General features: G+C 33.5%; 1 protein-coding gene across 1 annotated transcript; it reads right to left on the bottom strand.

Annotated features, from left to right (window-relative positions):
• Positions 1-380: 380 nt before the first annotated feature.
• LOC309858662 (complement factor H-like) lies at positions 381-13,921 on the bottom strand (the record flags this gene model as incomplete). The annotated part of the gene is made up of 8 exons (XM_082751369.1): positions 13,739-13,921; positions 11,943-12,116; positions 9,123-9,299; positions 8,197-8,379; positions 7,904-8,086; positions 5,323-5,496; positions 1,053-1,235; positions 381-590 (listed from the first exon to the last, which is right to left on the bottom strand). Coding segments are annotated over exons 2-8 (1,273 nt in total), but the record flags the coding sequence as incomplete, so codon positions are not given.
• Positions 13,922-14,337: the final 416 nt, after the last annotated feature.

The raw sequence follows: 14,337 nt of genomic DNA, 5'->3' as shown, positions 1-14,337 counted from the left end.
TAAGAAAAACAATGCTGATGGCAAAGCAAAGCAAAAGTTACATACAACTTATATAAATAGGTAGGAATATGAATAGGCATACCTATATGAATAGGTAGGTTTAATTGCACTACACACCTAGTTTTAATTAGACAATTGCCATCATTGAAACTGATTCTATAGCAAATCAATAAAATTAACAAAAATGGGATAGATTTGATTATGCAGAAATTGGTAAAGTACATGATTATATAAATGACTTTAGATATTAAGAAACCTAAAGGAGAGTTTGTTTTTCTTTCTTTCTTTTTAAGACTCTTTCTCATGACTTTGATGACACTTATATTAATGGCTCTTACTGAAAATTGAAACTAGAATTTTAGTTTGCATACTGTCCTCACCTACACACAGGGGTAGAGAACTCCATTTTCCCACCTCACATGTTATCTCCTCTTTTTCAGATATCCCGAAACCATCCTCACAAGTGTAACTTAGTTTGCTGCCATGTGGGTAAAGATTAGGTTTCAATGTTTCTTTTATTCCTTCTGAAAATTCAGATGATTTAATGGTTCCATGTTCTATAGGAGGTGGTTGAGGACACCCGAGTTTTTCTGTATGAAGAACAGAGATCAAAGGGTCAAGTATAGATACAATGTATAAATTGAAAAATGCAATCAAATAGCATTTGGGGTTTTAAAATAAGGATAACTTGGACAAATTAGATACCAAAACACTGAAAAACATTTGCAACTTGCAAGCATATGTATCTCCATAAAATCTATGCTATTATCTACTTGTTTGCTATGCCCCTTCATTCTTGTCCTGTTCATTATGAGGAGTAAAATAGGGGTAAACAGAAATTTTCTATGGTATTTGCACAATAGCCCAAAGCTGTTGTCTGTTCATTTCACAGCAGAAGTGTTAGAATACCGATTGATGTGTATACTTAGTTTGTAATTTACTGCTTCGAGGTAAAGTGAAACAGATTTAGAGAAAGGTTCCTTTACACAGAGCACAGAGGAGCATTAACCTCATTTGGAAGAATGTTATAAAGCAAGTTATGGGCTACTGACCAACACAGCGTGGTATTGACTGCCATATTCCATCTCGGCACACAATTTCTTCTGCACCCTGAATTATATAATTGTCTTGACAGACAACAGATACTTTTTCTCCATCCTGATAATTCACCGTCGTTGCCATATTTTGAGCATTGGGAATCTGAGGTGGAGGGGGGCACGGCTGTGTGCTAACTTCTAAAAATATTAAAATTAGATTTCTTGATTAAAAATTATAAGTTAAACATATTACAAAGATAATTAAAACAGAAAACTCAAAAATAATGTACTGTTAATGATTAAATAATGACATTATGGTCTATATTTAAACATCTTATACTTATCAGCTTGTAGAGCAATTTAATATATCACATGTGGTTTATAGTCTCACCGTCTTGTAGTAACTGTGTTTTATTCTTTCTGTGATAAATCTTGCATAATTTATGTAAACACTGAAAAACATTTGCAACTTTTAATGATTTCTAACCATTTGGAGGTTCTAACTGAATTGTCCACTCAGTAAGAGGCACCAAATAAATACTGATATTTGGATCCTATTTACAGATATCCATAATCAAATGTATTGTGATTGGATTAAAAACCTTCACAAGATGTGGAATGGAAGCTAATTAGTAAGAGGAAGAATTACATACCGTTAATGATCAATTATCAATTGATACAAATTGAAACAAATGATAATTATCAGTTACATATTCTTGGCTAAGATAAGGATTAGATATGGTCCTTAATAATTTATAGTGTTTTTGTTTTTTAAGATTTTACGGATTTATTTGACAGAGAGAGACACACAGAGAGACAGAGAGGGAACACAAGCAGGGGGAGTGGGAGAGGGAGAAGCAGGCTTCCCACTGAGCAGGGAGCCCGATGTGGGGCCTGGATCCCAGGACCCTGGGATCATGACCTGAGCCGAAGGCAGACGCTTAACAACTATGCCACCCAGGCACCCTTAAACTGTGTTTTTAAAGTTACAAAACTCTCTGGAGATACTGTTTCCTAGCTTGCCTACACTGTTGAGAGGTAGGAAGGTTAATGAAATGCACCCTCTTGAACAGATCAGACAGGCTGGCTTCAGTTGCATGACCAGCAGGGACACATGATTCCTCTGTCAACTTGTGTTTGAGCTCCCAAAGAACTGAGATACCACACATGTATGGTGGCAGCTCTTAATCTGAAGACAAAGCATGTTTGTTCAAAACTGAGGGAAGACTCTGGATGGCTCTACTTGGAGGCTTTTGGATCTCTTTATGATTCCTTGATTTTGCTTTCTCCTGTAGTGCGTTTATTTCATTAAAGGCGTTATGTGCGTGTACATGGGGAAGTCTTTTTTTTTTTTTTTTAAAGATTTTATTTATTTGTTTGACAGACAGAGATCACAAATAGGTAGAGGCAGGTGGAGAGAGAGGAGGAAGCCAACTCTGTGCTGAGCAGAGAGTCCAACATGGGGCTCGATCCCAGGACCTTGAGATCATGACCTGAGCTGAAGGCAGAGGCTTTAACCCACTGAGCCACCCAGGCACCCCAACTGGGGAGTCTTGTAAGTCCCTTCAGATACCCAAGATTTTGTAGTCAATGCAGAGAAATATTTGACTGAATACACTCTATTCATGCTTACTAATATTTTCTATTTCTATCTTATATTTTCTCTTTCTCATATTTTCTATTTCTAAGTGTAGAAGTATTTTATATTTAACCAGAAACTTTTTTCTTATTTGTTCCAAATATCTTGGCATATTTTTTCAATGCAGTATCAAGGGCTGAGTTTCTTCTGTATCTGATATTTAACCATTTCTGCCCTAATAATCTTAATTTGTACTTCTGATACATTTGCCAGAGTTTGGTCTAGCAACTAAATTTCCCTAAAGGCAAAATTACTATTCTGCAAATCATCTGTTTATGCTTAAAAAAAAAAGTTTCTCTATATTTTTGTGTTTTAATTAATTATTTGTATTTTATTTTACATCCAGTTTTTAAAATTATTCTTTTCTTTCTTTCTTTCTTTCTTTTCTTTCTTTTTTTTTTTTTTTGCAGTACTTTGTACAGGAATCAACTCTTAAAAGAGAATGAATCTATTTAGGAAAAAATAAATATTTGAAAATTAAGCAAAAAATTGTAAATAAATGACATATTAAGGAAGAATTCACAAGGAATATTAGATACCATTTCAGATAGAATTAAATGAAAATGAAATGTATATAAAATTTTTGAGACTGCTACAGCAGGGAGGGAAAAATGGAGTTTCTCTTTAAAAAGTAGGATGGTTTAAATCCATGTTTCAATTTTCTACCTTAAGAAATGAAATATAAAATTAAAATCAATGTAATTAGAATTAAAAAAAACAGTTAAGTCCACAGAAGAGAGAAAATTGAGAAAGACAAATAGAAAAAAGAAAACAGAAAAGACAGTGAATATTAATAAGGTTAAAAAAATAGATGAGAGAATAAATGAAGAAAATTAAGCGTTAAAATTGGTTATTTGGAAATATTAATAAAACTGAAGAAAAAAACCCCAGGAAGAATAATCAAGTATAAGAGAGAAACAAATATCAATGTCAAGAATGAAAGAAGTGATACCAACAAATAAACTATATAATTAAAAGGAAGATAGAATATTAAGTGACTATTAAAATAATTGTATACCAATCAACTTCATAAATTAGATAAAAGAGAGATATTTCTTCAAAAATATAATTTCCTTGCATTGACAAAAGACAATAAGGAAATATGAATATTTCATTATTTATTAAACAAATTGAATTATTCATCAAGAAAAATTTCCAAAAAAAGGAAATTATATATCAGATGACTTTGTGGGTAAAGTCTATCAAACATTTAAGGTAAACATAATAAAATAATAATATGTGTAATAATAATATTACATAAATACTTTCAGAAAACAGAGAAGCAGAAAGCAGTCCACATTTTGTTTTATGAGGCCATGATAATCCTAATAAGAAAACTTGGGAGAAGCGTTTAAAGAAAAAAGTAACTATAGATTTATATTCCCCATGACTATAGATGCAAAACTCCTTAAAAATATATCAGCAAATTGAGTACATGAAAATGTAGAAAGAATAACATGTCACCATCTAGTAGAGTTAACTCTAGGGAAGAGAGATTTGTTCAACATCCCAAGATTCATGTCTATACCTCACTGTATTAACAGAATTAAGGAAGTCAGATTATCATATCAAGAGATACATAAGAAGCATTAAAAAAAATTCAACATTGGTGATCATAAAATTTCTCAGTAAAGTGAGAATGGAAGGCAATGTCCTTAAACTGATAAGGACATTTACAGAAATCCTAAACTGACATTATACTTGTGGTAAAATGTTGAATACCCTCTCCCAGTGATCAGGAATGGGACAAAGATGTATGTTCTCATCACTTGGTTTCAACAGTTTACCAGAGGTCCTAGTCAGCAAATAAAAATGAACGGGCAAAAATAAAATCTTGTATTTTCAGTGATATAACTGCTTACAGAAATCGCAACAGATCTACAAAATAGTACCTAAAATGAATAATGGAACTGATATAGTGTCAGAGTATAAAACCAATGTGCAAGACCCAGTAGGGACAGAAACCCCATCTCTGGCAGGGCCACACACAGTCAGGTGTTCTCCCACAAAAGCTTCTCCCTGAGCAGAAAAAGGTTCGTGCCTCACATCAGCACCCCAAACTCTGGGACTTGCAAAAGCAAGATGAGCCCCTAAAACACCTGGCTTTGAAAACCAAAGGGTCTCACATCCAGGAGACCCAATGGGCTGCAGAGAACAGAGGTTTTTTTTTTTTCTTTTTTTTTTTTTTAAGGTTTTATTTATTTATTTGACAGAGAGAGGCACAGTGAGAGAACACAAGCAGGAGGTGTGGGAGTGGGAGAACCAGACTACCTACTGAGCAGGGAGCCCCATGTGGGGCTTGATGTCAGGTCTCTGGGATCATGACCTGAGCTAAAGGCGGACGCTTAATGACTAAGCCACCCAGGTGCCCCCCAAAATGCTAATTCTTAAAGCTACCTGACCAGATGTTAATTTAAGGCCACCACGTTTCTGGGTTTTGTTTTATAGCTGACTAAGGCACTGATGCAATTAATATTTAGGAATAGTGTTTGGGCTAGTTTCTGAATTTCCTTCCAGCTGAAAAATTATGTGTAGTGATACATAAAAATACATAAAATTTTAATACAAAAAATTTTAAAAGATGCAAAAATACTAAAATTACAAGTTAGGAAGAAATAGAGTAAGTTTTTGAAAATAAGAGCTTACCTGTGCAGCTTAGATCAGGGTTCCATCGCCCATTTATGCATGTTGAGTGTTTTGGCTTTATTCCTTCTCTGCATTTATAACTTATTTTCTGGTTATGATCATATACAGTCTTACGTAATGGTTGTGCCTCTTTTCTAGTCAAGCTGTATTTACATTTTTCAAGTTCATCCGTTGCTATAAAATGAAAATATTCCCTTGAAAAGACTAATAAGAATCAAAGCAACTACTGCAAAAAAAATAACTTAGAGTCAATAGTATAATGAAATTAGCATCTGAGCCCATAAATCCCACCAACCAATCTACTCCTGACCAATGGCATGAGATGGGCTCTTATGTATGAACATAAGTCTCATGTTCAGTCCTGGAGATTTCTGGGATTAGAAAAGTGTAAGAGGCTCACTTTTTAGGATGATCTACATATTGAACAGTCATCACCTTGACTACATTTGGTCCCACATTTATCTGTGGAAGTAGAATATATGAAATTGCTAGCTTAAATATATTTTTTCAATAAAGGTAATGTAATACAATATGAAAAGTACAGCTAAGATGTCTCTTACAGAATGTGAATATTTAAGTAGATCTTTTATATGATCGCTAAAAAATAGGAACAGATTTTTGGAATAAGATACTGAGTGCTTAAAGCCACAACCTGTTTCCTGTTTATACTCTTACAATCTATGAAGAGCTATTTTATATACCAGATCACCCTATAATTCAACATTATAATGTTATAATAGTACATTTTTACTGACTCTGAGTTAAATATACCAACTTTTTATATAAATACATATTTCCAAAATTCAATGCAGATTGAAGTATGTTTTGGATTTGATAAAATATGAGTTGATGTAGGTCTTTGTTAAAGGTTAGCCAAAGAAGTAATGATTTGGAATAAAAAATCAAACAAAGGAGACTAATTCAAAACACACTAGAGGCTGAGAATTAGTCCTGTTTTTAAGGCTTGTCCACAATGTTGAGTGAGACAAAACAAGATGTTCAGGTGATGGTAACTGAGGGACAAAGGAGTGGTGGTGGTTGTTCTCATTGCGCTATGACTGATTGGTTTCTGAAAGAATTTCTTTGTTTATTAGGAGAAAATAAACATTCGGAGAAGAATGAACAGCTAGACTAGCTGGAGGTACGATATTAATACTGAATGAAGAAAATTGGAGTAAGGGCTATGATAGGTGTAAGGGGATTATGTTAAGCTGAATATAGGTAGAAGATTATCCTTTGGAAGGCAAACTCTGAGATCAGAAAAGAAGAATAATTGAAGCAGATAATTTAGAATAAGAGTGAAAAGTTGAGCATTTTCATGCCTGTTATAACTTTGGGTTTTCCCTGATGTGAAGCAAGGGGTGATCATTTGTGGAAATAGAAGAGGACAAAGATGAGGTTTGGTCTTGAAGGACTGACAGTATGTCCAATGGGAATGTGTTTAGCAAAAATGTAAGGATTAATAAACAACCAAACTTATGATTCCTTCAACAAACTCCTGTTTAACGTGTGCTCTATGTCTGCCAGTCTTTTGGGTATTGGGAATACATCATGAACAAAAGAGGAGTAAAGCTCTGCTCTCATGGACGGTGTACCTAAGCCCTGCCTTCTCCTTGGAACAATTAATGCCTAGAAATCTGATGAATAAGTAAGACGGGACTCTCAGAGCTCTCTTTGAATGTAGGACTTAGGAAAACTCTAGGAAAGAACTCATTCCAAGAGAAAAATGAAAAGGGTCCCCAATATTTTCCATGTTAGTCATAAAAGACTTGGTCATCCAAAGGTCAGGATGATTTACATACATCAACCTGAGTGAAGTCATCCATCAGATTGGTTTCATGGCCTAACCCTGACTGCCTCTTTCGATGGAGTCCTCCTGACTGAGAGGGCCTACAGCCCACCCACCCTCAGCACATTAACTTGTTGCATTTGAAACAGATTGAGAAATTGCTAGAGGCTTGGAGAGAGGCAAGATTCCTATAGCAATGTAATAATGTAGCAATTGTGTATTAACTTCCTTTTCCAGGGCCTGAAATTGAGTTCCACCTGAAAACAAAAGTGGTATTTATGCAAATATAGTTCCATTTTCCTGGCATTAGTACTCATATTTAAATCATATGAATAACCATAAGTAAAATTCAGGTTCATACTTAAAAACAGTGTTAATATCAGAGACAGAAATACTGATAAAATTCTATTGCTAATTTGTAGACATATAATGAGCTATAAGCAATGTCTGCTTTCATTATAATTGAAGAACTGACTTTTTAAAAATGAGAGATATACCTGAACTTATTTACATACTTGAGAGACAGAGAGAGCATGAGAAGGAGGGTCAGAGGGAGAAGGAGAAGCAGACTCCTGGCTGAGCAGGGAGCCTGATGTGAGGGTCCAATCCCAGGATCCTGAGATCATGAGGTGAGTGGAAGGCAGATGCTTAACTGACTGAGTCACCCAGGCACCTCTACTGACTGGTCATTTTCAAGAATGTACCTAAATTTCAAAAACATATTCACAAATATAGCTTTTACAATAACATATTAAATTTTATTGACTGTCAATTTGAGAAGTGTCTTCTCACCAATGCACTGAGGAAGTGGGGTCCACCTTCCATTAACACATGTAACTGACTTGTGTCCAATCATTGTAAAGTCTTCCATGCAATTGAACTCTACTGAATCTCCATGGCGATAGGGAATGGCAGAAGTCTCAACCACAGAGCCGTAATGAAGTTCAGGTATATCTCTACATGTACTCTCCACCTCTGTGAAAATTTCACAAAAGTATGTTTCCTTACAAAATGCAGTTTATGTGTTTATATGAATACAGAAAGTGTTGATTTCTGTTTAAATATGAATATTTTTTATACATTACCAATACACATAGGCAAGTCTGTCCATTGTCCGTCAACACACTGAATTTTTTTAAAGCCCTTCATCAGAAATCTAGTATTGCAAACATATTCCACCAAATCATTGTGTTCATAGATTTCTTTTTGTGTTTCTTTAACTTTCCCATTGAGGAGTTGAGGAGGTGGAGCACACTGTTTTGTTTGCTCTAGAAGAGAAATACTGTGTAAATAATGGTTGAATTATCTATTCTACAACTTAAAAATCCATAAAATAGAGAGTTTTTAAAATTAATTTATGTAATTTACAATATAATTTATTATAGCATTCTTAAACAACATTGTTACACCAGAAAGATGTTTCCCAGTTCTATTACTTACACTGAACAAGTGTATTAGAATTATATTTAAGCCCAGAAAATATGTTTAATAATCTAGGTATTCTAAAGATGTATGCAAAGCAATTAATAAATGTGGTTGCATAAATTACAGCAATATTCATATTCCATAGAAACATTTTATTAGAAGTGTTTGAGAAAATGCCATGATTTGAAGCATTTGATCAGATGTTTTAACTTTGATTAAAGCATACATGTGATTGAATTGACAATAAGCTGCTTGAATATTGTTTAGACACAATGAAACTTAAGGAAAGGCCCAGGCTATACAAAGTGTCCAATATTATGGTGGAGCTGTAGGCAAAAGGAAAAATAACAAAAGGAATGTGAGACATCATATGTGTATCTATGCATACTTCCACTACATATTTCAGGAAACAATTGGAGATTAATTGCTTAAATAAGGAAGTCTGACGTATCTACTCCCCAGCTCATGTCCTGGTTTAATGCACTAGATTATAGACACACTCAAAGCCAACAGAAAATTAAGAGGTAAAAAAGGGATGATATCCAAATCCTAATTCTGTTTTAGCGGTTGTAAGATAGATATTCACCTTTACATGTTGGAAGATTAGGGGACCATCCAAAGTGGTAACATTGAACTGAATTTGGTCCAACTCTTTTAAGTCTTGATCTGCAGGAGAATTTCAACACGTCTCCAACTCTATATTTTTCCTTTCTGGGGTCAGCAATTAAGTTTTCTTCTACTTCTGGAACCTTGCATTCTATTTCTATAAAAAATAGGTCAAATAATTTGGTGAGAATATTTAATCAATCATCACTACAGTTAATTTTATGTGTCTTATAAAAATGAGGGGGGCTCCTGGGTGGCTCAGTGGGTTAAGCCTCTGCCTTCGGCTCAGGTCATGATCTCAGGGTCCTGGGATCAAGTCGTGCATTGGGCTCTCTGTTCAGCAGGGAGCCCGCTTCCCCCTCTCTCTCTGCTTGCCTCTCTGCCTACTTATGATCTCTGTATGTCAAATAAATAAATAAAATCATTTAAAAAAATGAGGATCTGAGTACTACATATACAGAGGGGCATCAGATAAATCCTCCTCTTTGAAAAATACTCCATATTAGATGTTACACACCTTCTAAATTCATAGAGGACTCAGAAATATTAAGGCATTGAATATGTGATATTGTTTTGTACTGTCAAAACATAAAAGTATTCTTTTGTATTAAAAAAGTGATGCTATAATTTTAAAATTGCACTCAAATAATAGTTGGTGCTTTTATTTAATGTAAATGTAATTGGAGAACCAGAACACATATAAGGTATTTCTAATATGCTTTAAAGACACTATTAAAATTCCTTAATTTATATTATATCATGTTGATTATATTAGTAAAGAAATAAAACTGAACCATAAACTGAAACATGAAACAAAATAAAGAAACATGTTCAAGGCCACATAATTGGGCATATTCTAGGTGTCCTGAATATATATATATATATATATATATATATATTATATATATATATAATATATATATATATAATATATATAACACACAACTATCTATTCTTATTGGACCTAGAATTTATATCATCTATTAATAAACTGTTGATTATGATAATTCAATTTAAGATTATTCTTATTCAATTAAGAAAATCATCCCTTTAAATTTATCAGGTTTGTGACATTTGTGACATTTATAACATTCCTAAATATTATAAAAAATGCATTTTTCAAATTTGGAACCCTCTTATCTTGCTAAATAATTTGCAAAATTAAAAACTGGAATTTAAATATTAGAGTCATACTAAAATGAAAAACAATCCTTTGACATATTAAAGCATTTGTTATTAAAACATTTTGCAGATGAGAAAGAGTGAACAAAGCTCCAAATAAGCTTGGTTATTGCCTTAGGATACATGTTTAGTCAATGATGGAATTGGAATTTAGTGAATGAGGGAATTGGAATTTAGTAAATGAGGGAATTGGAATTGACCAGGCTGACTCCACAGGATTCACTTATACCTCCTTATCCTTTAATCACTTCCTTCTCTTCACATCTATGAGAACAGTCGTTCCAAGATGTTTTCTTCTCCCTGTTCTCTAGCTACTTTGCCACCTATTTTTCTTCTGCCTGACACCTAAACGTTGGAATGCTTCAGAGCTCAGTCTTAAACTCTCTTCCCTTTTTGTTCTGTATTCTTTTCCAGTTTGCTACCATCATTCATTGGATGACAATTCCAAATATATCTCTCTTGGACCTATATATTCAGCTCTGTAGTTTACATATCCAATTTTGACTGTCCATGGGCAGCTCAACCATCATGTGCTCAAGTCAAAAGTTGTGATGTTCCTCCCAAGCGCTCTTTCTTCTGTCAGCACCATCTCATAGAAAGGCATTGCCAGGGGTGCCTGGGTGGCTCAGTGAGTTAAAGCCTCGGCCTTTGGCTCAGGTCATGATCCCAGAGTCTTGGGGTCGAGCCCTGCATTGGGCTCTCTGCTCAGCAGGGAGCCTGCTTCTTCCTCTCTGCCTGACTCTCTGCCTACTTGTGATCTCAAAAAAATATTTATTTTCAGTCAAATAAATAAATAAAATCTTTAAAAAAATCTAAATACATTTATATTCTTTCTTTCCTTAAGACTTCTTTAGGGATTTTTATCAATTAAAAAAATTAATCTAAAGGCTGACTTGCCTTGAAAATAACCTGAATAATCCTTTTTTGCTTCCTATCCAGCCTCAGTCCATAAAACTCTCCCAAATCTTGAGGTAGAATCTGCTCACCCTGATATTTCCTAAATATTGTTTCATTGTCAAGGTTTTGCACAAACTGTTCCTTTGGCTTGGAACAGTCTAAATTCACTCAGGTTTCCCACAGATTCAAGTCCTACTCGTACTCCTAGAAAATAGTGGATTCGCAAACACAAAGAGAGTCATGTAATAATTGTCCACAGAACTTGTCCAAGTCAGAAAAGAAAGATCTTTGGGCCCTGAAGAAATTAACACTTGAGGTAGAAGGTGTAAAAGCTGAAACTCAAGAGCAAAATAGCTGAGGAAATTTTTAGAAACTATAATTTTGGTTTTCTTATGCCATACACTAAAAGACCTCCATTTAAAATAATATGAAGACTGCATTTGGATTAAGAAACATGATTATACTTTATTTACAAAACTATCATGCATATGGCCCATAGGAAACACTAATGTACTGTCTTAAAGATAAATTATTGTCTTTGGGCTTTAAAACACCCTGTTCTCCCAGGTTGCATTGAATCAGGAGACACTTGTTTTTAGTCATTATCTCTTAATAATGACTTTAAATAATGCAAATTTTTTTCAAAATGGAACATTTGAAACATATTTTGTTGATTTTGTTAATCCTGAAAAACAGAATACCTGAAAAAAACAGCACTTACCATAACATTCTGGTGTATGAGACCAACCGTTGTTACCACACACTATGGAACCTATGCGCCCATCTCTGCTTTCAAATCCATCAAGGCATTCATAGTCCAACTTATCATTGACTTTAAACAACTGGCTATTGCTTCTGATTTTGCCGTTCTCCAATACTGGCATGTCACAAGATTCTAATGCATAATAGAGTCCAAGGTTTCATTTCTAATATTATTTAATGTACAGTGCAGTTAAATCTCATCCCAAAGAGGTAAAAAAAAAACTTTATCAATTAGTATGTGCTAATAAATTATTTATTATATTAAAAGAATCTAAGAATACCAGTGATAAATCATTGTCCTGAAAAGGTTACTCAAAATGAAAAAAAAATGTGTCTACACAGAGTTTTTCTTATCACTTAAAGACTTACTGTGAAAAATTTATTCTAAGAACACTTTTCTAGATATACTTACATGTTTATCCCATGCGTATAATAAGATAAGCCATTACAGATGTATCATACCTTACTAGCAAAGCAGAATGACATTTGGTGAATTAAATTGCCAGACTCATTAGCAGTGTGACAAATAGGCCAGATTGGTTGATTCAAGATTAATTTTCAACTGTGCAAGTAAATTTTTAAACTGTATTTGACAACACAATAATTTCTAAAGCTCATATGCTGATTTTCTTTCCCTAATATATTCCTAATGGCTATATATTCTTTTAAACTTACCTAGACTGAATAGAGAGATAACTCAACTTTTAAAAATTTGTTATAAGGAAGTAAAGTGTTAAAAGTCTCAATTTTTGCTAACAGAATACTAGAATGATGTTAATAAAGGTTTAATAATTCATCTCAAATGTTATATTGTGTTATGTAGGCATCTACCTTAAAGCTTTAAAAAAGAAAGCAAAACTATACTAGTGAAAAATGAGAGAGATTTTCTCTTTCATAATAAGAGTGTTTTAATGGATTTAGTATAAAATGAGTTCGATATGGGAACAACTTTTATCATTTTTTTCCTGTGGCTAGTGCCGATAGTAAGCATGGGAATTGAAAAAAATAAAGAAATGATAACAGTAGAAACAGATATTCAAACATCCACTTTACTTAAAGTGAATATGCTAAATATCAGTTCAAACTATTACTGTGTAGCTTTGGAGAATAAGATAAACTGAACATATTGTTCTTAGAAAATCTTTGTAAATATCTAGAGACAGGGAAATCTTTCAACACAGCCGCATTTGGTACTATCTGGAAACATTTCTGCCTCCAATAAATAGATGTTTATGAGATTTTCCAAGGGAGAGGATTTTTTAGAAGTGGACCTACCCTGGATTATCAAGCATGTAAATTCTATAGGTTAAATTAAAATTATGCACTATGGACCCAGATCTTCACTTAAAAAATATAAATTTTATGTCTAGGAAAAAAGATTGACATAAAAGTTCAGTCACTTTAAAACAGGTACAGTAGGCACAAGGATGTCAGCTAAAAATAAATGAGTTTCTAGGAGAATACACATAAGGCTCTCTATCTAGTTTCCAAATCACAGGATGTTTTATTTTAATTAATTGATTAATTAATTAAATCACAGGATGTCTTAAAGTGGAAGAAAACTTGAACTGAAAGATGGACTGATATTCCACCCTACAAGTGATTAATCTTAATAGTAAAAAATATTACATATTTTTTTCATTTATCTTTTCAAATGAGAACCATGTCAGCCCTTGCCAACAGAGAAGAATTAAGTTAAAGTAAACTTTTGCATAACAATCATCAGGATAATGAAATGAACATAAAGTTACTCACTAATACATGTGGGTTGAGGAGACCATCCATTTTCCAGACATGTGACTGATCCTGAAGTTTTCCCATCTGGTGTTACATATCCTGATTTACACTGATATTGTGTTTCATTATTCAAGGGATATGCAAGTTCAGATTCAGAAAAAAATCCATTTTCAATTGTTATCTCTGATTTTAAACATCTTTCTGAAAGGAGGAAAGTATAAGGAAAAGATAAACATATAAATAAACATTTTTATTAAGACAAGTAATATAACAATTTAAAAAATAAGGAGTCATTTATAAATGAAAACCTAGAAAACCTGAATCACCCAAATTCTTGTGACAGAGAAAATAAGCCATGAGATATTAAATCAGGATAGTTCATTAAAATTTCTTTTGGAATAAAGAAGCAATATTTAAAATACCGAGAATCCCTTCTAGGAAATTATTTGAAGTTTGTTTGTCTAGTGGATCTGGAATCCTACAGCATATCTGAATTACACTGGCAACGGATCCTTTCCAGGCACTTGTTTTAAATACTGTGTACTCAGGATCTCTTTAGCAAACCCAGCATTCAGTTAACTAATTGAGATATCTCAGATCAGGTGGTGATCTCAGAG

Source organism: Mustela nivalis (assembly GCF_964662115.1).
Source record: "Mustela nivalis genome assembly, contig: HAP1_SCAFFOLD_3107, whole genome shotgun sequence".
In the NCBI taxonomy this organism is placed as follows: Eukaryota; Metazoa; Chordata; class Mammalia; order Carnivora; family Mustelidae; genus Mustela; species Mustela nivalis.
Note: the sequence above shows the minus strand (reverse complement) of the source record. Positions and strands in the feature narration are given on the sequence as shown.